The 22,894-nt window shown below is 41.6% G+C and overlaps 2 protein-coding genes across 2 annotated transcripts; both read right to left on the bottom strand.

The window, feature by feature from the left end:
- Window positions 1-13,510: 13,510 nt before the first annotated feature.
- MRPL15 (mitochondrial ribosomal protein L15) lies at window positions 13,511-21,905 on the bottom strand. The gene is made up of 5 exons (XM_042924162.1): window positions 21,708-21,905; window positions 20,669-20,823; window positions 19,909-20,074; window positions 15,410-15,533; window positions 13,511-14,715 (listed from the first exon to the last, which is right to left on the bottom strand). Exons 1-5 carry the CDS (start codon window positions 21,813-21,815, stop codon window positions 14,378-14,380), a joined length of 891 nt encoding a protein of 296 aa, XP_042780096.1. The 5' UTR covers window positions 21,816-21,905; the 3' UTR covers window positions 13,511-14,377.
- LOC122211082 (cytochrome b-c1 complex subunit 10-like) lies at window positions 15,548-16,589 on the bottom strand. Its single transcript, XM_042924163.1, has one exon. It carries the CDS (start codon window positions 16,352-16,354, stop codon window positions 16,184-16,186), a length of 171 nt encoding a protein of 56 aa, XP_042780097.1. The 5' UTR covers window positions 16,355-16,589; the 3' UTR covers window positions 15,548-16,183.
- Window positions 21,906-22,894: the final 989 nt, after the last annotated feature.

The following is a 22,894-nucleotide window of genomic DNA, read 5'->3' as shown; positions in this document are numbered from 1 at the left end:
GGGCTGACGGCTCGGAGCCTGGAGCCTGTTTCCGATTCTGTGTCTCCCTCTCTCTCTGCCCCTCCCCCGTTCATGCTCTGTCTCTCTCTGTCCCAAAAATAAATAAAAAACGTTGAAAAAAAAAATTAAAAAAAAAAAAAAAGCACACACTGAAAGCTTAGGCTTCACACGGGACAGTTTATACTAACCCGATTACCTTGTTGAAGGGCACACATCGGAGTGTATTTGCCCTTGCATACGTATTCTGCTCCACACCAACGGAAAACGTACTTCCGGTTTCCCCACACATAAGATGGAAAATACACTGACCTCAGAGGGCAGTTGTGAGAATTTCTGGCTCTTGATCTAAGTTCATAGCGAGTTGTCAGAATAATTTTTGTACGGTCAGAAGAAATCAAGAAATATTAGGTTACCTTTTGGTTTCTTGTATCTTACAAATTTTAACGCTACTAATCTTAAGTTTGATGGTGTTGCTTTTTTGAAATAATTACTTTCATTACTGAAAGTAAAATTAAAGGCTTTTAAAAGAGAATATAGGGGCATCTGGGTGGATCAGTCAGTTAAGCGCCGACTTCAGCTCAGGTCATGATCTTGCGGTTTGTGACTTTGACCCCCATGTCAGGCTCTGTGCTGACAGTTTGGAGCCTGGAACCTGCTTTGGATTCTGTGTCTCCCTCTCTTCCTCTACCCCTCCCCTGCTTGCACTCTCTCTCTCTCAAAATAAATAGATAATGGGGTACCTGGGTTGCTCAGTCGGTTAGGTGGACTTCAGCTCAGGTCAGGATCTCACGGTTCATGAGTTCAAGCCCTGCGTCCAGGTCTGTGCTGACAGCTCAGAGCCTGGAGCCTGCTTCAGATTCTGTGTCTCCCTCTCTCTCTGTCCCCCCGCCCCAACCCCGCACTCACATTCTGTTTCTTTCTCTCAAAAATAAACATTAAAAAAATTTTTTTAATAAAAATAAATAAATAAAAGAGAATATAAAGTTTTGCTGCTCATTTAATGAATTTTAGCCCTGATACTTCCATTTAAATCTTTTACACAATATGGGGCGCCTGGAAGGCTCAGTCAGTTAAGCATCTGACTTGAGCTCAGGTCATGATCTCACGGCTCATGAGCTCGAGCCCCATGTCGGGCTCTGTGCTGCAGCTCAGAACCTGGAACCTGCTTCGGATTCTGTGTCTCTGTCTCTCTGACTCTTCCTTACTCACACTCTCTTTCTCTCTCTCTCTCTCTCAAAAATAAATAAACATTAGGGGCTCCTGGGTGGCTCAGTCGGTTAAGCGTCCGACTTCGGCTCAGGTCGTGATCTCACGGTCAGTGAGTTCAAGCCCCACATCCGGCTCTGTGCTGACAGCTCAGAGCCTGGAGCCTGCTTCCGATTCTGTGTCTCCCTCTCTCTCTGACCCTCCCCCGTTCATGCTCTGTCTCTCTCTGTCTCAAAAGTAAATAAACATTAAAAAAAAAAAAAAATTTAAAAATAAATAAATAAACATTAAAAAAAATTTAAATCTTTTACACAGTACTTAAAACATATATACCCATATAAAGGAAATTTAAACTACTTTGATTTTTATAAATCTATCCTATAGTATATACATAATAACCTTAATTGGTGAAAATGAAAACCATCATGAAAATGAAAAAATACATCTACTTACAAAAAAACAGAGGCTCCTGGGTGGCTTAGTCGGTTAAGTGTCCAACTCTTGATTTCAGCTCAGGTCACGATCCCATGATTCATGGGATGGAACCCCACATCAGGCTTTGCACTGACAGCACAGAGCCTGCTTGGAATTCTCTCTCTTTCTCTCTCTGCCCCTCCCCCTGCTTGCACTCTCTCCCCCCACCTCAAAAAAAAAAAAAAAATACACACAGAAAAACAAAAAAAAGAGCATTACATAGTCAAAATCTTAAGTGATTAACTTTTATTTTCTTCCCTTTTTGTAGTTTCCAGATATCCTATATATAGAGAGAGAATTTATAGGATCTGACAACATAGCCATTTAAATTTTTTCTCAATTTCCTAGATAGGTAAATGGCTTTTATAAATTTAAAAAAAAATTTTTTTTAACATTTATTCATCTTTGAGAGACAGAGAAAGAGCGTGAGTGAGGGAGGAGCACTGAAAGAGGGAGACACAGAATCTGAAGCAGGCTCCAGGCTCTGAGCTGTCAGCACAGAGCCCAACACAGGGCTTGAACTCACTGACTGCAAGATCATGACCTGAGCCAAAGTCAGATGCTCAACCTACTGAGCCACCCAGGCGCCCCAATGGCTTTTATAAATTAATGGCAGAGCAAATCAGTGACTAAGTTACTGAAATTCAACTTAATCCTCCTGGTTCTGGGTCTAATTCCTACCATGCTCTCTCTTTAAAATGTACTTATTTGGGGTACCTGGGTGGCTCAGTTGGTTAAGCGACTGACTTGGGCTCAGGTCATGATCTCACAGTTCGTGAGTTCGAGCCCCATGTCAGGCTCTGTGCTGACAGGTCAGAAACTGGAACCTGTCTCCGATTCTGTGTCTCCCTCTCTCTCTCTGCACCTTCCCCACTTGCACTGTCTTTCTCTCTCTCTAGCTCTCAAAAATAAATAAACATTAGAAAAATTAAAAAATAAATAAAACGTACTTTTTCAGCAGGTCCTGATACAAATAAGAAAGGGTAGCATGCTTCTCTTTTCATTAAAAAGACACAGATTATATATGAAAATTTTCAGGAGAAAAGCAACATCTATAGAATGGCTACCACAGAGGGACGGTAAAAGAGGCTTAATTCACTAACACAGGCATTTATGTGCCAGGCATCGTGCTAACATTTTCTACAAGTAGTGACTTCTTCCAATCCTCATCATAATCACGTGTTAGGATCTATCACTATCCCCCATGGGAAACTGAGGCATGGAGAGGTTCAACAGTGATCACAAGGCCGCTACTGGGATCTGGGTCCAAGTAAACCACGGCTGGTGGCCCCCCAAACCGGCTCTCTGAGCCTGGTGCCTCTCCACAGATAACCTTCCTGAGTCCCCAAGCAGGAAGAGGGGGGATCCCCCCTTCACACCCAGGACAGCAGAACGCAGCGGTCTAGCTGCTGGAGGAGCCCGGACCGCGGTCCGGGTCTCCGACAGGGACTTCTGCCCCCACCATTGTGTCTCTCCAGCAAAGTGTCTAGAGACACAGCCATTCGGGGACCTGTACGAACATTAGCACACTTTATTCCCAGACACTAAGTTGGGTTACTCTGCCCTGTATCTGACATTCTGTTTACTATTCCAGAGCCACCCCATTGTCCGAGAAATAGAGTAACATTTAAAAAAGAAAATAGGGGCGCCTGGGCGACTCAGTCGGTTGAGCGACCGACTTCAGCTCAGGTCATGATCTCCAGGTCTGTGGGTCAGAGCCCCGCATCAGGCTCTGTGCTGACAGCTCAGAGCTTAGAACCTGCTTCGGATTCTGTGTCTCCCTCTCTCTCTGTCCCTCCCCTGCTCACGCTCTCTCTCTTTCCCTCAAAAATAAATAAACATTAATTTTTTTTTTTAAAAAAAAGAACTGCCTGTTTTATAAACAGAATGGACACTTTGGGGAACGTGCCTGTTTGGGCTGAGAATTATCTGCACAATTACAACACTAAGACCAGGATACAGCTGTTTGTGACTAAGCCCAGGTTCACTGAGTAAGTACCATGCAAGCATTACATCACCAGACATCTGTTTCCTGTTTTCAGTCTTCCTTCTATCGTTCCATCCTGATTTCCCTTCACCTGTAGGCCACCTACGCGAGCCACAATTAAGCAAGTCTTGTCTCCTTTTCCATCTTTAACTCAGGGTGACTTAGTCATTGTGCACGGAGGGGGTGGGGGAGATCCTAAGGGCCCTCAAAAGTGTATTCTGAGACTGGAGGGCTTTTCCCCGGGTAACCCATCTTTACATGACTAACTTCTCCCTCATTTCCAATTATGCACTTTTCCTGTGGAGGCAATACCAGCCCCTCCAAAAGGACAATTGTGAACTGAGTCACAAAAGAAAAACCTCCAGCAGCACAAAAAAGTCGAGGCACTAACTTACCTACAGCAATGTCCCCACACTCCGGTACACAAAAAAAATGGTATCTTTTGGGTTTGTTTCCATACTTCGTGTCCGGATACGGAACAGGATGTGTTTAAATTTAAGGAAATCTATGCAAATAGATGGAGGTCAAAGAAACTTTCCTCAGCCCGAGAGAACATCTTTATCATCATGGCAATAGAGCTGAAAGAGACTTTAGAGGTCACTTTACACAACTCTTGGATTACACAGAGATTAAGTGTCACGCATTTCACACAGTTAAGAAAGGTAAAGTGACTCCTCCAATGACTCCTATTTCTCATGGTTTAAGAATGAAAGCACAAAGGTTAAATACTGTAATGGAAAGTATTCAGAAAAAAGTGTCTTTGAAATACATTAGAGGAAGGGCGCCTGGGTGGCTCAGTCGGTTAAGCGTTCGACTTTGGCTCAGGTCATGATCTCACGGTTTGTGGGTTCCAGCCCCATGTCGGGCTCCGCGCTGACAACTCAGAGCCTGGAGCCTGCTTCAGATTCTCTCTCTCTCTCTCTCTCTCTCTCTCTCTCTGTCTCTCTTTCTCTCTCTCTCTCTCTCTCTCTCTCTCACTCTCGCTCTCTCTCGCTCTCTGCCCCTCCCTCACTAGGGCTCTGTCTCTCAAAAATAAATTTTAAAACTTTTTTTTAATAAAAAAGAAAAGAAATACATTAGATGTAATAAGCAAGGTCAACACAGTGCAACAATCTATCCCTTTCTGATTAAAAAAAAAAAAAAAAAAGACACCGAACAGTGGTTTATAGTTCTCTCTGGGAACCAGGTCAGGGACAGGCAACAGTAAGACAATATGGGCTTTTACTTTTTACATTTCGATATTACATCATTTCAAAATAAGTATGAAGTACTTTTATAACGTTAGAAAGTTTTGAGGGGGTCTTTTCCTAGCAGTGATTTAAAAAAAAAAAAAATGTATTCTGCTCAACCCTTAGTGACTCACTGTAATCGTCAAAAAAAACCATTTTCCTTGTGCCTTGATATTTTTCTTTGCAATCTATCATCTCACTTCCTCCATACATGACATTCAAATACAACTGTTTAGATACCTAACATGGTAAGCGTAAGATGGCTTTATTGCCAAAATGTTCAGGAAAAGCAGGCACAGAGTACGAGGACTCCTTGGACGCTTCCTGGTGCTCTGTCAACACTCCGAAGACATTTGCTCACCCAGATTGATGAATTCACCAACTTTCTGACTTAATGTAAGTTACTGAACTCAGCATTCCGGAATGGTGAATGTACTAGTAAACAAAGAATTTAGAAGTTCTGCACTGTTTGTGCTGTCCATTATAGTCGGTTAACCTCGGAGTTCAAGTCTGGTCAATACCAAAACAGGGGTCAACCCCCTGCTGGTGACCCAGTGCATCCCACTCTTATTCACCCATCCTAAAGGAATTCTTTAGCTAAGAACATAAGCTACCAAGGTAAAGACTTCAGGCTCCCTTGCAGGAGAGAACTGTATCTAAGCTCTGGCCAATGGGATTTATGCGTAAGTTTTGTGTGGCAGCTGCCAGGAATGTTTCTTAGGACAAGCTGGCTCTACTGCTCCCCGTTTGGATCATGAAGATGCACATCTCATTCTCGGGATGGGAGAGCTAAGCAGGGAGAAGCCATGGGCTTTGAGACTGGAACAGAGCCAGCAATCAGCCCTGCAGTGGTCTCAGCACTTCTGGGGAAAAAAATAAATAAATAAACATTATTTCCTTGAAGCCACTGTGATTTGCAGTTTCTATCAATGGGGCCAAAACTAATCATAAAAACCCAACTGTCACTTGAAGTCTCTGAAAAATACAAACCATGTTTTTAAAGTTTTGTCCTCTGAAATTCATAGGTGACTATCATAGAAGATGGTCCTAACAGTGATTCCTGTAAGTTCTAGGTTATTAAGGGTTTAATAACAAGCCAAACTATGTAATCCTGGATAAACATTTACATCTCTTGGTGGGAGAGGAGCCAAGATGGCAGAACAGCATGGATGTTTGTTTGTTTTTTTAATTTTTTTTTAACGTTTATTTATTTTGGAGACAGAGAGAGACAGAGCATGAACGGGGGAGGGTCAGAGAGAGGGGGAGACACAGAATCCGAAACGGGCTCCAGGCTCTGAGCTGTCAGCACAGAGCCCGACGCGGGGCCCGAACTCACGGACCGCGAGATCATGACCCGAGCCGAAGTCAGCCGCTTAACCGACTGAGCCACCCAGGCGCCCCAGCATGGATGTTTTTTGTTTTTTTTTGTTTTGTTTTGTTTTTTTTTTTTTTTTAATATATGAAATTTACTGTCAAATTGGTTTCCATACAACACCCAGTGCTCAGCATGGATGTTTTTTATGTGTCTCACACCCATGAAATCCAGCCAGACCAACACTAAACCATCCTACACACCTAGAAAAGTGATCTGAGGATTAACACAACAATCTGCGCAATCTGAACCACAGAATTCAGCAGGTACGCAGCGTGGAGAGGCGAACTTGGGGAGCGAGAAGCCACGGGAAGGGAGATGCTTTTGCAGGCGGAGAGAGGATGGAGACTGTGGCGGGGTGGGGGGCGGATTTTGGGACAAGCACCCCTCCCCAAAAGCAGCTGGAGAGAAAGTGGAAAATTGGAAACAGTCGCAGGGACTGAACTAAAAAGGGAGAAAGGAGAGGGTTTAAATTCCATTAAGACTGTAAACAAGGGGGGCGCAGAGACCACAACTCCGCAGCTCCCTACCTGGCGGTGCTCTGGTGGGAAGGGCGAATCCCCGGGAGCAGAGTGGGGTCCGGGAGGTGCTCGGGCCACACGGAGAGAAGCGGCTCCACTGCTGGAAGGACATTTGGTGGAGACTGTGGAAGCCACCTGGTCCCAGCAGACCCCGGAAGGCAGCCACATTTGCTGGTGCTGAAACAAGGTCGTCGAGGGTGAAGCCCGCTGCCAGGCGTGTGTTGTGATTTTCCATAATCCCCGAGACGCTGCTGCGACACCATCTCGCGACCTTTTTCTGGGGCGGGCTGGCACCTGGCCACAGTCTTGGGGCACCGGCAGCAGCAGGGTCCAGTGGGCGTTCCTGGGTGCAGCCGACATTCGGCCGTTGCTCATTCGGCCATTGTTCGGTGAGCCCCTCCCGCAGAGGGGCCGAACGGGTCAAGGCCGCAGTCCATCAGAAGTAAGGGTCCGGGGAAAACAGCCGCATCTGAGACAAAACTTGGGAGAGAGGTACTGCCTGGGGCCTGGTCACGAAGAATGAAGCGGGGAGTGGACAGAAGCTGAAGAGAGAGGACAGGTGTGCAATCGCTGATCGGGGAGAACAGACAGGGTAGCTGCAGGACGCCATTTTCACACTCCCGCGCACGCGCATACTTACGAGCCCCGCCACCATCCACCCCAGGAGGCCAGCGGCGCCATCTAGTGGAGAACGGAGCCGTCACACCGAGCCCCGCCCGACTGGACCCACCTCGCTCTCAAGAACACAAGTCTCAATGACGGCCTAGTTTATGGAGTATGAAGCGCTACATAGACTGACTTCTAGGGGAAAACGAAGTAATTTCAGTCCTACTTCAATCTGTCAGCAGGTCCATCTATTCAATTTTCTTTCTTTTTTTTTTTTATTTTACACTACTTTTTCTTGAATAAAGAGAAAAAAATTCATTTTTGTTTTTATTAAAAATATTTTTTTACTATGTTTTTTACGTTTGTGTAACTTTTTTCAAATTCTATCTTACTTCCATTATTTTAATTTACTTCAGTGTATTCACCTTTTCAAATTTTCAAACGATTTCCTTTTTTTCATTTCTTTTTCTTGAATGCAGAAAAACATCATTTTTACTTTCAATTTCTATTAAAAGTATTTTTAATTTTTTTACTATATTTTTTGCTTTTATGTAAATTTTTTCAAATTCTATTTTACTTCCATCATTTTAGTCTACTACAGTGTATTCACTTTTTCAAATTTTCAAATTCCTTTTTTTTCCTTTTCGTTTCTTTTTTTTCTTGAAGGGAAAAAAATTTTTTATTAAAAATATTTTTAATTTTTTTCTACTATATTTTTTTACTTTTGTGTAAGTTTTTTCAAATTCTGTTTTACTCCCATCATTTCATTTTAGTCTACTTCAGTGTATTCACTTTTTCAAATTCTCAAACAATGTCCCCCCCCCCTTTTTTCTCTATCAAACCACTTTCAACACCCAGACCAAAACACACCTAGGATCTAGCATCATTTATTAGATTTGTGTGTGTGTGTGTTCTACTTTTTTAATTTTAATTTTTCTACCTCATTAATTTCTTTTCTCCCTTCAAAATGACAAAACGAAGGAATTCACCCCAAAAGAAAGAGCACGAAGAAACGACAGCCAGGGACTTAACCAACACAGATACAAGCAAGATGTCTGAACTAGAATTTAGAATCACGATAATAAGAATACTAGCTGGAGTGGAAAATAGATTAAAATCCCTTTCTGCAGAGATAAAAGAAGTAAAAATAGTAAGAATGAAATTAAAAATGCTATAACTGAGCTGCAATCACAGATGGATGCCACGGCGGCAAGGATGGATGAGGAAGAACAGAGAATCAGCGATATAGAGGACAAACTTAGAATAACGAAGCAGGAAAAAAAAAAAAGGAGACTAAGGCAAAAGACCATGATTTAGGAATTAGAGAAATCAGTGACTCATTAAAAAGGAACAACATCAGAATCATAGCGGTCCCAGAAGAGGAAGAGGGAGAAATAGGGGTAGAAGGGTTATGTGAGCAAAGCATAGCAGAAAACTTTCCTAACCTGGGGAAAGACACAGACATCAAAATCCAGGAAGCACAGAGGACCCCCATTAGATTCAACAAAAACCGACCAACAAGGCATATCATAGTCAAATTCACAAAATACTCAGGCGAGGAGAGAATCATGAAAGCAGAAAGGGAGAAAAAGTCCCTAACCTACAAGGGAAGACAGATCAGCTTTGCAGCAGACCTATCCACAGCAACTTGGCAGGCCAGAAAGGAGTGGCGGGATATATTCAGTGTGCTGAATCAGAAAAATATGCAGCCAAGAATTCTTTATCCAGCAAGGCTGTCATTCAAAATAGAAGGAGAGATAAAAAGTTTCCCAGACAAACAAAAATTAAAGAGTCTGTGACCACTAAACCAGCCCAGCAACAAATTTTAAGGGGGACTCTGAGGGGAGAAAAGATGAAAATACATATATATAAATAAATAAATAAATACCAGAAGCAACAAAGATTAGAAAGGACCAGAGAACACCACCAGAAACTCCAACTCTACAAGCATGATAATGGCAATAAATTCCTATCTTTCAGTACTCACTCTAAACGTCAATGGACTCAATGTGCCAATCAAAAGACATAGGGTAACAGAACGGATAAGAAAACAAGATCCATCTATATGCTGTTTACAAGAGACCCACCTTAGACCTAAAGACACCTTCAAATTGAAAGTAAGGGGGATGGAGAACCATCTATCATGCTAATGGTCAACAAAAGGAAGCCAGAGTAGCCATACTTGTATCAGACAATTTAGACTTTAAAATAAAGACTGTATCAAGAGATGAAGAAGGGCATTATATCATAATCAAGGGGTCTATCCACCAAGAAGACCTAACAATTGTGAACATTTATGCGCCAAATGTGGGAAAACCCAAATATATAAATCAATTAATCACAAACATAAAGAAACTCATCGATAGTAATACCATAATAGGAGACTTCAGCACCCCACTCACAGCAATGGACAGATCATCTAATCAAAAAATCAAGAAGGAAACAATGGTTTTGAGTGACACACTGGACCAGAGGGCCTTAAGACATATATTCAGAACATTTCATCCTCACGCAGAATATACATTCCTCTCCAGTGCACATGGAACGTTCTCCAGAATAGAACATACACTGGGACACAAATCAGCCCTAAGTACAAAAAGATCGAGATCATACCTGTGCATATTTTCAGACCACAACTCTATGAAACTCGAAACCACCCACAAGAAAAAATTTGGAAAGGTAACAAATACTTGGAGACTGAAGAACATCCTACTAAAGAATGAATGGGCTAACCAGGCAGCTAAAGAGGAAATTAAAAAGTGTATGGAAGTCAATGAAAATGATAACACCACAACCCAAAACCTCTGGGACGCAGCAAAGGTGGTCATAAAAGTATATAGCAATCCAGGCCTTCCTAAAGAAGGAAGAAAGATCTCAGATACACAACCTAACCTTATGTCTCAAGGAGCTGGAAAAACAACAGCAAATAAAACCCAAAACCAGCAGAAGACAGGAAATAATAAAGATTAGAGCAGAAATTAATGCTATCGAAACCAAAAAAAAAAAACAAAAAACAAAAAACCCAGAACAGATTAACGAAACCAGAAGCTGGTTCTTTGAAAGAATTAACAAAATTGATAAACCACTAGCCAGTTTGATCGAAAAGAAAAAGGACCCAAATAAATAAAATCAAGAATGAAAGAGGAGAGATCACAACCAACACAGCAGAACTAAAAACAATAAGAGAATATTATGAGCAATTATATGCCAATAAATGGGCAAACTGGAAGAAATGTACAAATTCCTAGAAACATACATGACCAAAACTGAAACAGGAAGAAATAGAAAATTTGAACAGACCCATAACCAGTAAGGAAATCGAATTAGTAATCAAAAATCTGCCAAAAAACAAGAGTCCAGGACCAGATGGCTTTCCAGGGGAATTCTACCAAACATTTAAGGAAGACTTAACACCTATTCTCTTGAAACTGTTCCAAAAAATAGAAATGGAAGGAAAACTGCCAAACTCTTTCTAGGAAGCCAGCATTACCTTGATTCCAAAACCAGACAGAGGCCCCACTAAAAAGGAGAACTTTAGACCAATTTCCCTGATGAACATGGACGCAAAAATCCTCAACAAGATATTAGCCAACCGATCCAACAATACATTTTAAAAAAATTATTCACCACAACCAAGCGGGATTTATACCTGGGATGCAGGGCTGGTTCAATATCTGCAAAACAATTAACATGATTCATCACATCAATAAAAGAAAGGACAAGAACCATATGATCCTCTCAATAGATGCAGAGAAAGCATTTGACAATATACAGCATCCTTTCTTGATAAAAACCCTCAAGAAAGTAGGGATAGAAGGAGCATACCTCGAGATCATAAAAGCCATGTATGAACGACCCAACTCTAATATCATCCTCAATGGGGAAAAATGGAGGGCTTTCCCCCTAAGGTCAAGAACAAGACAGGGATGTCCACTCTCACCACTGTTATTCAACATAGTATTGGAAGTCTTAGCATCTGCAATCAGACAACACAAAGAAATAAAAGGCATCCAAATTGGCCAGGAGGAGGTCAAACTTTCACTCTTCTCAGATGACATGATACTCTATATGGAAAACCCAAAAGATTCCACCAAAAAAAAACTGCTAGAATTGATTCATGAATTCAGCAAAGTTGCAGGATATAAAATCAATGCACAGAAATCGGTTGCATTCCTATACACCAACAATGAAGCAACAGAAAGAGAAATCAAGTATCAATCCCATTTACAGTTACACAAAAAAATCAGAAAATACCTAGGAATAAATCTAACCAAAGAGGTGAATAATCTATACACTGAAAACTACAGAAAGCTTATGAAAGAAATTGAAGAAAACACAAAAAACGGAAAAACATTCCATGCTCATGGACTGGAAGAACAAATATTGTTAAAATGTCAATACCATCCAAAAGAATCTACATATTCAATGCAATCCCTATCAAAATAACACCAGCCTTCTTCACAGAGCTAGAACAAATAATCCTAAAATGTGTATGGAACCAGAAAAGACCCCGAATAGCCAAAGCAATCTTGAAAAAGAAAACCAAAGCTGGAGGCATCACAATCCCGGACTTCAAGATGTATTACAAAGCTGTAATCATCAAGACGGTATGATACTGGCACAAGAACAGACACTCAGATCAATGGAACAGAATAGAGAACCCAGAAATGGACCCACAAACGTATGGCCAACTCATCTTTGACAAAGCAGGAAAGAATATCCAATGGAATAAAGACAGTCTCTTCAGCAAGCGGTGCTGGGAAAACTGGACAGCAACATGCAAAAGAATGAACCTGGACCACTTTCTTACACCATACACAAAAATAAACTCAAAATGGATGAAAGACCTCAATTTAAGACAGGAAGCCATCAAAATCCTCAAGAAGAAAGCAGGCAAAAAACCTCTTTGATCTTGGCTGCAGCAACTTCTTACTCAACACGTCTCCAGAGGCAAGGGAAACAAAAGCAAAAATGAACTACTGGGACCTCATCAAAATAAAAAGCTTCTGCACAGCGAAGGAAACAATCAGCAAAACTAAAGGCAACCGACAGAATGGGAGGAGACATTTGCAAACGATTTATCAGATAAAGGGTTAGTATCCAAAATCTACAAAGAAATTGTCAAACTCAACACCCAAAAAAACAAATAATCCAATGAAGAAATGGGCAAAAGACATGAATAGACACTTCTCCAAAGAAGACATCCAGATGGCCAACCGACACATGAAAAAAATGCTCAACATCACTCATCATCAGGGAAATACAAATCGAAACCACAATGAGACACCACCTCACACCTGTCAGAATGGCTAACATTAACAACTCGGGCAACAACAGACGTTGGCGAGGATGCGGAGAAAGAGGATCTCTTTTGCATTGTTGGTGGGAATGCAAGCTGGTGCAGCCATTCTGAAAACCGGTATGGAGGTTCCTCAAAAAACTAAAAATAGAACTACCCTACGATGCAGCAATTGCACTACTAGGCATTTATCCACGGGATACAGGTGTGCTGTTTCGAAGGGGCACATGCACCCCCATGTTTATAGCAGCGCTACTGACAATATCCAAAGTATGGAAAGAGCCCAAATGTCCATCGATGGATGAATGGAGAAAGAAGATGTGGTGTGTATACACACACACACACACACACACACACACACAATGGAGTATTACTCAGCAATCAAAAAGAATTTAAGAGACAAAACAGATGAACATAAGGGAAAGGAAACAAAAATAATATAAAAACAGGGAGGGGGACAAAACAGAAAAGACTCATAAAAATGGAGAACAAACAGAGGGTTACCGGAGGGGTTGTGGGAGGGGAGATGGGCTAAATGGTAAGGGGCACTAAGGAACGTACTCCTGAAATCATGTGGCACTATATGCTAACTAATTTGGATGCAAATTTAAAAAAATAAAAAATAAAACAAGTTTAAATAAATAAATAAATAAATAAATAAATAACATACTCTTGGTACATAAATTACCTTATAAACTGAATCTCAGGTCAGCAATACAGAAGGTAGACAAGTGAACAAAATATTGCATCATTTAGGTTTTTAATTTTTTTATTTTAAGAAAATGGACAGCCAGGAATCACTTTATTCTTGCTGTGGAAAAATTATCATGAATTATTTAGATTCAATTGCAGCGGGACAAATTGCGTTTCTGTATGGTTTAGATACGACGTAACTTTGGAAAGCTAAATAAGCTTACAGATTGCTGAAACTTTTACATTAACTGAGTTTAATTTTCACAATACCAGCTGTTTTTATGGCTTACATAATTACTGAACAATTTTTCAAAAATCATTTAAAATGAATGAAAAACAAAGATCTCCACTATCTATGAAATAAGTAAAATATCAGAACACTTACCTTGTTCAAGAAAAAGGCTAAGGGCTTAATCATTATTGTCTACTCTTATCAGATGACTTGAGAAAATGAATTCGCTTGGAATTATTTCAATTTTGCTAGCAAATATTGTACTACTTATTCACTAGCCTTAAATCTTAAACTCCTATCCCAAATCTTAATAATCCAGAGTTGAAAGCTTTCCATCTTGACACTGGATAGAGCTTCCTGAGGCCCCTGATTAAGATGGGCAACCAGTAGCAACAGCTTAGCCTTGACAGGCCCACCCATCCATCCCGTTGCAGCTGCACCTTCATTTTGATTTGCAACAATGATAACACAGACCTGGACAAAAAGATCATGAAAAAAAGAACGCTCCCCTAAGAATTATAATCTTCCTTTGGCAGAAAGAAAACCAGGGGGTTTGTTTCTTTAACTGAGAAAGAACCCGCACAGATTCAGTTCCTCTATACAGCCTTGCTTACTGCATTTTTATTTTAATTTTAGATAAAAATGGAAACGGGACTACATGGAAAATTTACAACTAGAGAAAAGATGATGAGAAATATACATGTTTCAGTCTCTTTTCTTCCAGAACTCTCTTACAACTCTGCTTTCTTGGAAGGAATTCATGAGCTGTAATACTTGAGGAGACTCTCATCTGTAGGTTTTAGGATTTTCTTATCTGCCATATTCACCACCCATCCAGGAGCAAGACCAAAGAAAATCTGCCTTGGATCCTTTCGAGTACTAAGCATTTGGAAGAGTTCATCTTTAGTGATATCAGGTAAAATATAGCCATACTTCTTGGCGAGTTCAAGTCTTGCTTCAGGAAATTTGGCAGGATCCGCCAGGTAACCACGATTCTTTGCATCTGTATAATACGGTACCAGTGCTTCCGGCGGAAGCATTCGTTTGGGAATGGGTTGTCCACGCAGAAAGAATGGAACAGGTTTGCACAGAATGTCTGAAAAGGTTTTAAATAAAAAAGATACAAGTAGCGGCTATATGTATATGATTTTAATTATTAATGTGCTTAATGTTTTTAATTGTTAATGTGCTTAATGTTTATTTTTGAAAGACAGAGAAAGAGGGCAAGTGGGGGAGGGGCAGAAAGAGAGAGGGGAACAGAGGATCCGAAGCAGGCTCTTGTGCTGATAGCAGAGAACCCAATGCGGGGCTCGAACTCACGAACTGTGAGATCATGACCCAAGCAGAAGCCAGACACTCAACTGACTGAGCCACCCAGGTGCCCTTCTTTTGATTATTAATTTTTAACTACTACCAAGATGGGAACTTCCAAGAACTTTTTATTATTATTATTATTAAAAAGACTTGTCTTAAGTAAGCAAATGGAAATACTTCACTTTCCAAAATTTGGATCTTGAAAATCAAAGTTACCTCTGGGTTACCAACAATGAGTGAATTTCTAAACATGGTATATAATATCATATATATAAGTCCCATGTTTAAAAACAAAAAACCTGCTCATGACATAGTGACTGCGGAATACTAGAAGCCACACCACGAACAGGAAACCCTAAAACAGAAGACTGAGGTGTCTGAACCACAAGTCAGAGGGCCATGAGGCCTTTTAAATCCTCACACGGCAGCCAGCAGGAGATGAAGAGGCAGGAAAAAGGGACTGCAGGACATCTTACCCAGGCTTCTTGGATCGTAGAAGGCCGTAGTGACGACACCACCATTTTTTTCGATTGCAGCGATGGCTAGTTCTGAAGCCAACTGTACTTCAATATTAACTTTCGCCTTAAAGGTGTCAGCACCCTGTGACACGGCAAAGCAAAGTCTGTTTGTAGGTAGCTCGGTTAACAGTGGAGTATAAAATTATGGCAAGTTTTTTTACACTGTGTTTTCTCCTCCAAAATGCCTACAATGTTACAGTAATTCCAACTCTAAATACCTCTGCTTCCAGGTCCTACCAAACAACATTCATTTCTTTTACGTTTGTTTAGGCTATCTTGTTTTACGAACTTTCATTCTCCGTAAGCAAGGACGACTACGTTTTCATCCTACATATTTAGTAGACAGCAACACAAGCATCCATCCCCAGTATTTCATTAATAGTGGACTATTTAATCCCGACAACCCCATGACAAAATTATTGCTACACCAACTTCATAGATGGGGACACAAAGCACACAGAGGTTAAGATCGTCAAGATCACACAGCTAGGATTCTAACCCAGGGAGTCCAGTCACAGCGTGTGTTTTGTTTTGTTCTTTTTCAGAGCAAGGTTTAATGCTGTGTGTATTCAAACATGAAAGCCATTTTCACAAACACGGAGTCCTAAGTCATGCTGTAGATATCCTTGGGGCCTTTCCTGAGGGCGGGGGCTGTTCCAGGTACAGCAGGAGCTAACATGGAAGGAGACAACACCAGCAGACACCAGAGGGATCCAAGAAGTGTCAGTTTACCTAATCATCCTTCCTAAATTTGCCGTTAATATAGGGCACCCAGTCCAGAATCAGCTGGCAGCCCATGGCCCATACCAGCCCTACCGTGCCCACAGTGCCCCACATGCCTGCTGTGGGAATCCAGGTTGTGGCCAGCTCGTGGTAGCACAGGCCCAGGAACGTGCCCAGCATCGCAGTGCGGGCCACAGCTCAGGGTGACGCCTGTATTTGTGTTCTTACACACAACATTCTACCATACTGAGATGGATAGAAATGTCTCTTCTTTATCCCTAAGTTAGCAAGAGGCCAAGAAATTTTTAATGATGGGATGAGTGGGCTGGAACCAGTGGAAAAATAAAAATCTGGCAACAGAGGTGCCTGGCTGGCTCAGTCAGTAGAGCATGCAACTCTTCTTCTTGGAGCTATATCTGAGCCCCTTGTTGTGTGTAGATTAAAAATAAAATCTTAAAAAAAAAAAATCTGGAGCACCTGGGTGGCTCAGTCAGTTAAATGACTTTTCTTTTTTTTTTAATGTTTATTTATTTTTGACAGAGACAGAGACAGAATGCAAGTGGGTTAGGGGCAGAGAGAGAGAGGGAGACACAGAATCGGAAACAGGCTCCAGGCTCTGAGCTGTCAGCACAGAGCCCGATGTGGGGCTCGAACTCACGAGCCATGAGGTCATGACCTGAGCCGAGGTCAGACGCTCAACCAACTGAGCCACCCAGGAGCCCCTAAATGTCTGACTCTTGATTTTGGCTCAGGTCATGATCTCCCAGTTCATGGGTTCGAGCTCCACATCGGGCTCTGTGCTAACAACGCAGAGCCTGCTTGGGATTCTCATGCTCTCTGCCCCTCTGCCCCCATCTCTCTCTCAATAAATAAATAAACCTAAAAAATTAATTAATTAATTAATTAATTTTTAAAATTCTGACAATATCTGATCTTGGAGGGATCAGCTGCCTCTTAGACAAAAGATTCACTCTGCTTTTACTACTGATTTTATCACAGCCTCTAAAAGGACAAAAAAAGTAAGAACTTTTCCCTAGAATAATCAACACTAAAAAAGGTAGACTTGAACTTCCTAAAGTTCTGGTTTTGGTCATTTTAATTAGGCTGTACTACATTTTACTCTAATTTCAAAACAGATTCTGAATTAAAAGATGGTAGTATTACTATTTTGTGGTAATAGAATTTTTTTTTTGCTATTTTGGTGTGGTTGAATCAGGCTGGCTCCCAATCAAGTTCCTTTTATTAATTATGAAGCCTTAATGTACTTCAAAAACACTCCTTTGGGGTGCCTGGGTGGTTCAGTCAGTTAAGTGTCTGACTCTTGGTTTTGGCTCAGGTCATGATCTCACATGGGATCACGGGATCCCAGGGCTCGTTCGTGGGATCGAGCCCTGCTCTGTCAGTGAAGAACCGGTTTGGGATTCTCTCTCGCCCTCTGTGTCCCTTCCCCACTCACACTTGCTCTGCCGCTCTCTCAAAATAAATAAACATTAAAAAAAATAGGTTCCACCCATTCCATCAAGTAAGACACAAATATTCCACCAAATAAGATGCATATTCTCACATTTTTTTCCATCTATGATACTGGTCTGCATTTTATTAATCAATGGCACCTCTGACTCAACAAAATAAGGTCTTGGGGCGCCTGGGTGGCTCAGTCAGTTAAGTGTCCAACTTCAGCTCAGGTCATGATCTCACAGTTCACAAGTTTAAGTCCCATGTCAGGCTCTGTGCTTACAGCTCAGGGCCTGGAGCCTGCTTCAGATTCTGTCTCTCTCTCAAAAACAAATAAATTTAAACAAACAAACAAATAAATAAATAAATAAGGTCTTGCCATATTATTTGTGAATTTTAATTACTATTCCAAATTGCCCAACTATTTCCTTTTCTTGGGCATTAGAGTTAATTCTGGTGTTTTCAGTATTATAAATACTATTTTTAGGAATGTCTTTATATCAGTTAAGTTTCTTTTTTTGTTATTCCTTGAAAACATATATTCTGAAATTGGTAATTTTGTGCTATGGATTAATTATTACCATTATTTATTGCAAATCTAAAATCCAGAAAAGGTCAACCAATTTACAGCTACAAATGACTGTAACTGTACTTACTCAACTGTTGCCCTGGTGTAGTTTTCAGGATTATTTTCCTAGTTAATATAGATACATGCCTGAAAGCTGCTGGAATGTGCTGTCTATTGGCTAACAAGGTCACAGATTTTTCCATATTAATTTATATGTATATTCCCTTATATACCCAGAATAGAATACTGAGGCTTAACTGAGTATTTTGTATTTTATTTTCAAATCATTTTATTTGGAAAACTTTTATCCACAAGGTTCATTTTTTCAAAGGAACCTGAAAGATTTTTCCATAAGCACATGCCTCCCTCTAGTGGACACTAAGTTACTTACATAGCTGTATTACTGACCTACAAGAAACAAAAGTATTAATGAAGAAATTTAACTGTTTATGAAACTCTTAGCCAATTTCTATAAATAGAAAAAGGTTTTGCTGCAGTTAGAATTAGATTTGATTCTGGGTGCCTGGGTGGCTCAGTCGACTGAGCATCTGACTTCAGCTCAGGTCATGATCTCACAGTTCGTGAGTTCAAACCCCACATCAGGCTCCCTGCTGTTAGCACCGAGCCTGCTTCAGATCCTCTGTCTCCCTCTCTCTGCCCCTCACCACCCCCCTCAAAAATGAGTACATATTGAAAAAATGAGAAATTAAAAAAAAAAAAGAATTGGATTTGATTCATTCCTTGTCTCCATAAAACTAATTATTATGAGCCAGTATTTCCAATACTGAAAATATAGCAATGAACTAAAGTACTTGTCATTACATTTAGACATAGAATTTACATTATAGTGTGAAGAAGAGTATGAAAAAATAAATGCATTACTTGGTAATAAAGGTCAGGTGTTTATACATTCAAAGAAAAATACTTTGCACAGGGTAAAGCAGACAAGAGTATGGGGGGGGGGGGGGGAGGGAGGAGTTGTGAGTATTCTTTTATAAAAGGATGTCAGAAAAGATCTCCCAGATATGACATTTTGAGCAGAGAATCAAAGGGAGAGAGCCAGCTGAATTGATACACAGCAGAGCACCCCAGAACCAAGTACAAAGGCCATGCCAACTTCCTCAAACTACAACTGAGTATAACACAGTGTAATGGTCATATGGTAACTCAAAAGAAATAAAAATTGGGGCGGGGGGGGTGCCTGGGTGGCTCAGCCAGTTAAGTGTCCAACTCTTGATTTCAGCTCAGGTCATGATCTCAAGGTTCATGGGTTCAAGAGCCCAGCATTGGGCTCTTCGTTGACAGTGGGGGGCCTGCTTGGGATTCCATCTCCCCCTCTCTCTGCCCCTCTCCTGCCCTCTCTCTCTCAAAATAAATAACCATTTAAAAAAAAAGAAAGAAAGAAAGAAAGAAAAATTGGGGCACCTGGGCTGACTTCAGCTCAGGTCATGATCTCACTGTTCATGAGTCCGAGCCCGGCTTCAGGTGACCTCAAGCCCCACTCCAGGTAAGTTTGAGCCCTGCTCCAGGCTCTGCACACACTCACTCACTCACTCTCACTCTCTCTCTCTCTGCCCCTTGCTCACTTGCTCTCTCAAAAAATTTTAAATTAATTAATTAAAGAAATAAAAATTAAAAAGGCAGAGTGTTGATTATATGGTAATCAGAAATAGCCTTCTATGTGACACCAACAAATCTCATCCAGACTTACCTCCTCCACCAGCTGGACACCATAATCCCTTTTAAGTGGCTGGATGGTCACACCTCTCCCATTGACAAGCTGAGTTAAGTCAATAGGTTGAGTAGGATCCACTCGACCCAAATCAATAAGATATTGCAATCTATTCAGACTCAAAGGCTGATACTGGCGTCTGAAGCTACAAAACAAAGTAACAATTGGAACACTCAAACGGCTCTTCCCGTAAGTTCTTCCGATCAACTCAAAGCTTTGTCCTCTATTTTCCTCCCTCGATTTACATGATTTAACAAAAATAAAACCATCCTGAGTGCAACAAAATCACATAATATCGCTTGCTTTTTGGCAATGAAACAGAACCAAAACTTCATTTCACTAAAAACAATTTGCCTCTCTAAGCATTTACTTCACTCATTTAAACAAATTTGTCAAATGTGACTTATGCATTAACGGAGCTCAAAGTAACAAGAGGAGTTGTCATTTATTGGGTGACTACCCAGGTTTTTATATACATTATTGCTAATAATGTGCTAACCAACCACAAGAGCTGGTATTACCATCTCCTTTGCCAGGTCTGAGCATCAAGTCCGGGCTTTTCTTCCCTCCTAATCCAGGCCAAATTTCATTACCAAAAATGATTCAGAGAAACAGCAACAAAAGTTTACCTCAAAGTGAATTTAAATTTCTACCAAGCAATTGTGTTTTTTTTTTGGGGGGGGGGGGGACTGTCAGTGAAAATTAGGGATTTTTACTTTAAAAAGCAAAGCAACCTTACCTATGACCTTCATTAAACCCATATTTTGGGATTCGAATGTAAAATGGAGTCTGGCCTCCCTCAAAACCCAGTCTGGGCCGGGTTCCTCTCTGCCGCTCTCCCTTATGGCCTCTGCCACATTTTCGACCTCTTCTCTGACCTCTTCGCCGTCTTTCCTACAAGGAAAAGAAACGCCATTCATTTCTCCAATCAACCAGTACTAACAGCTAACGCTATGTGCCAAGCTCTGTTCTAACCTCCGCTTTTAAGTTAGCATCCTTGCCTCTGTAAATGTAGTGAATTCTTATAACCAAAGTCCAAATTGTGTTTCAAAGGAAAAGTTCCAAGGACGGAATGGAGGTAAGGACTCTAGGATAGGCTGGAAATGAAAAAAATCCTAGAATCAAACATCCACAACAAACAAGGTTTACACGATATTTAAGAACACTTATTTTGTAATTAATTGTAAACACATAATCGTTACCCATGTGTATTATTTAAACCTTAATTTGTAAAGAAAGGATTTTTTTCCCAAATTAACTTCCTGTCACTTCGTGAAAACGAACCGATTCTTTAAATAATAGTGTGTTGGCGCTCAGTCCCGGGTTGTGAGTTCCAACCCCACGCTGGGTGGAAACAAAATATTTTTAAAGTTAAATAAATGACAGTATGTCAACTGACAGCTTTTCTAGCTGTATTCAGTGATTTGCAGAAAAGACAACTACCGTAATCAATTCAAATCTTTCCCACGAAAATAAAGTTAACGGGAAAGTAGCTCATCTTAAATCCAACTCTGAACGAGGCCATCATTTTGTGGCTCCTGCGACTTCACGCCCTGCGCCCTAATTACAGAATCACGCTTTACCATATGAACCTTATTACGAATTGGGACCGTGTTACGAATTGGGTTCTCCGTGCAGTTGAGAACAAGGGCTCGGCAACCCTACGTTTATCCCAACACCCTCCGCAAAGAGTGCGGGAGAACGATGGCGAGGGACAGGCCGCTTCCATCCCCCGCCACCTCCCCCCGCGCGTCCTCGCACCGCCACCAGCCATTTACCGGTTTCCTGGAGCCTGGATTCGGCTTTAGGTTTGCCAAGCTCACACGTGGAAGGGCCCGGAGCAGGTCCAGGGCCCCTGACCCACCGCCCTGCAGGGGACCGGCCATGACCCGCACAGCCAAGGCCCTCCAAGGGCGCCCGGGGTCGCCTCGGAGCCCACGTGGTCTCCGGTCGCTGCTTTACGGCCGCGGCCCCGCCCCTGTCGTACCGCAGGAACTGCTGCGCTCTCGGCCGCTGGGCTCGCCGGTGTCGGGGAGAGCCCTGGTAGCGTCCGAAGTTTTGCGGCTTAGTCTCTGCGGCTCTACCTCGTTTTCTGGGTTTTAGTTCGCTGGGGGTGCGAGCGTAGTTTGGGAGACCGTGCCTTGACCTCGTCCCTGAGCCTACGACGTTTTCCCCGGCTTTAGAAAAGCGCGCATTGAAAACGCCATGCGTTAGGGAATCTTGGGAGTCCGTGTTTGGCCTGGCACGTTTTGTCGTGTCTTGTCCTCTAGGAGACAGTGTCTTCCCCGAGCTCCGCGTGGAGCCCAGACCAGAGTAACGGGAGCGCTAAGCCTTTAGCTTTGAGCTTCGCCTGACTACACGCGGTGAGAGACAAAAATAATACCCGGGGTCCAGCTATTAAAATGCCTGGCTCGTACCGACCTGTGAGTAAGACTCAAACTATGCGTTCTCATCCCGGTGTATCTACACTACATTGCTGTGCCTGAGCTGCTGAGATAACTAATTTCGCCCATTGTTTAATGATGTTAGCGCTTGGTTATGTGTCAGGCGCGTGTTAAGTCAGCCTTACTCGGTTTATCTAAACCAGTCGTAGAGATGTTTTTATTTTTTACAGACCAAGAAGGTAAGGCTTGGCAAGGTCGGGTAGCTGGACCAAGGTCTCACGATAAAAAGCAGAGCCAGGATTCAAACTTCTACCTCCTTACAAAGTAGTATTTTGTATCAGATAAAACTGAGTATCTGCAGCACGAAATACATAAGGTTATTTTCATTCAAAAAATAGCAACTTCCCTATTTTTGCCTTGAGGGGATGTGATGTCAAAGACCATGTTCCCTCCTTTTGTTTTATTCTTTTTACATTTCGCTGTCTTGCTGTGGAGTTGTTCTTCCTGGTTGCTATTAGTTACACAATAGTGAAGTTGAGAAATTTGGGGAGGCGAACTACTTCTATGTTTGACAAAACCTT

Source organism: Panthera leo, chromosome F2 (assembly GCF_018350215.1).
Source record: "Panthera leo isolate Ple1 chromosome F2, P.leo_Ple1_pat1.1, whole genome shotgun sequence".
Lineage (NCBI taxonomy): Eukaryota > Metazoa > Chordata > Mammalia > Carnivora > Felidae > Panthera > Panthera leo.
This window is presented reverse-complemented; position numbering and strand designations above follow the sequence as displayed.

What these genes read in the sequence shown, in the direction of transcription:
- LOC122211082 (XM_042924163.1), bottom strand. Translation starts at nt 16,354, where the DNA reads ATGCTGGGCACGTTCCTGGGCCTGTGCTACCACGAGCTGGCCACAACC.
- MRPL15 (XM_042924162.1), bottom strand. Translation starts at nt 21,815, where the DNA reads ATGGCCGGTCCCCTGCAGGGCGGTGGGTCAGGGGCCCTGGACCTGCTC. An exon ending in GGGTTTAATGAAGGTCATAG is followed by an intron (nt 20,075 to 20,668) that starts GTAAGGTTGCTT and finishes TTTGTTTTGTAG; the next exon opens with CTTCAGACGCCAGTATCAGC. An exon ending in GTGTCCAGCTGGTGGAGGAG is followed by an intron (nt 15,534 to 19,908) that starts GTAAGTCTGGAT and finishes GCCGTGTCACAG; the next exon opens with GGTGCTGACACCTTTAAGGC.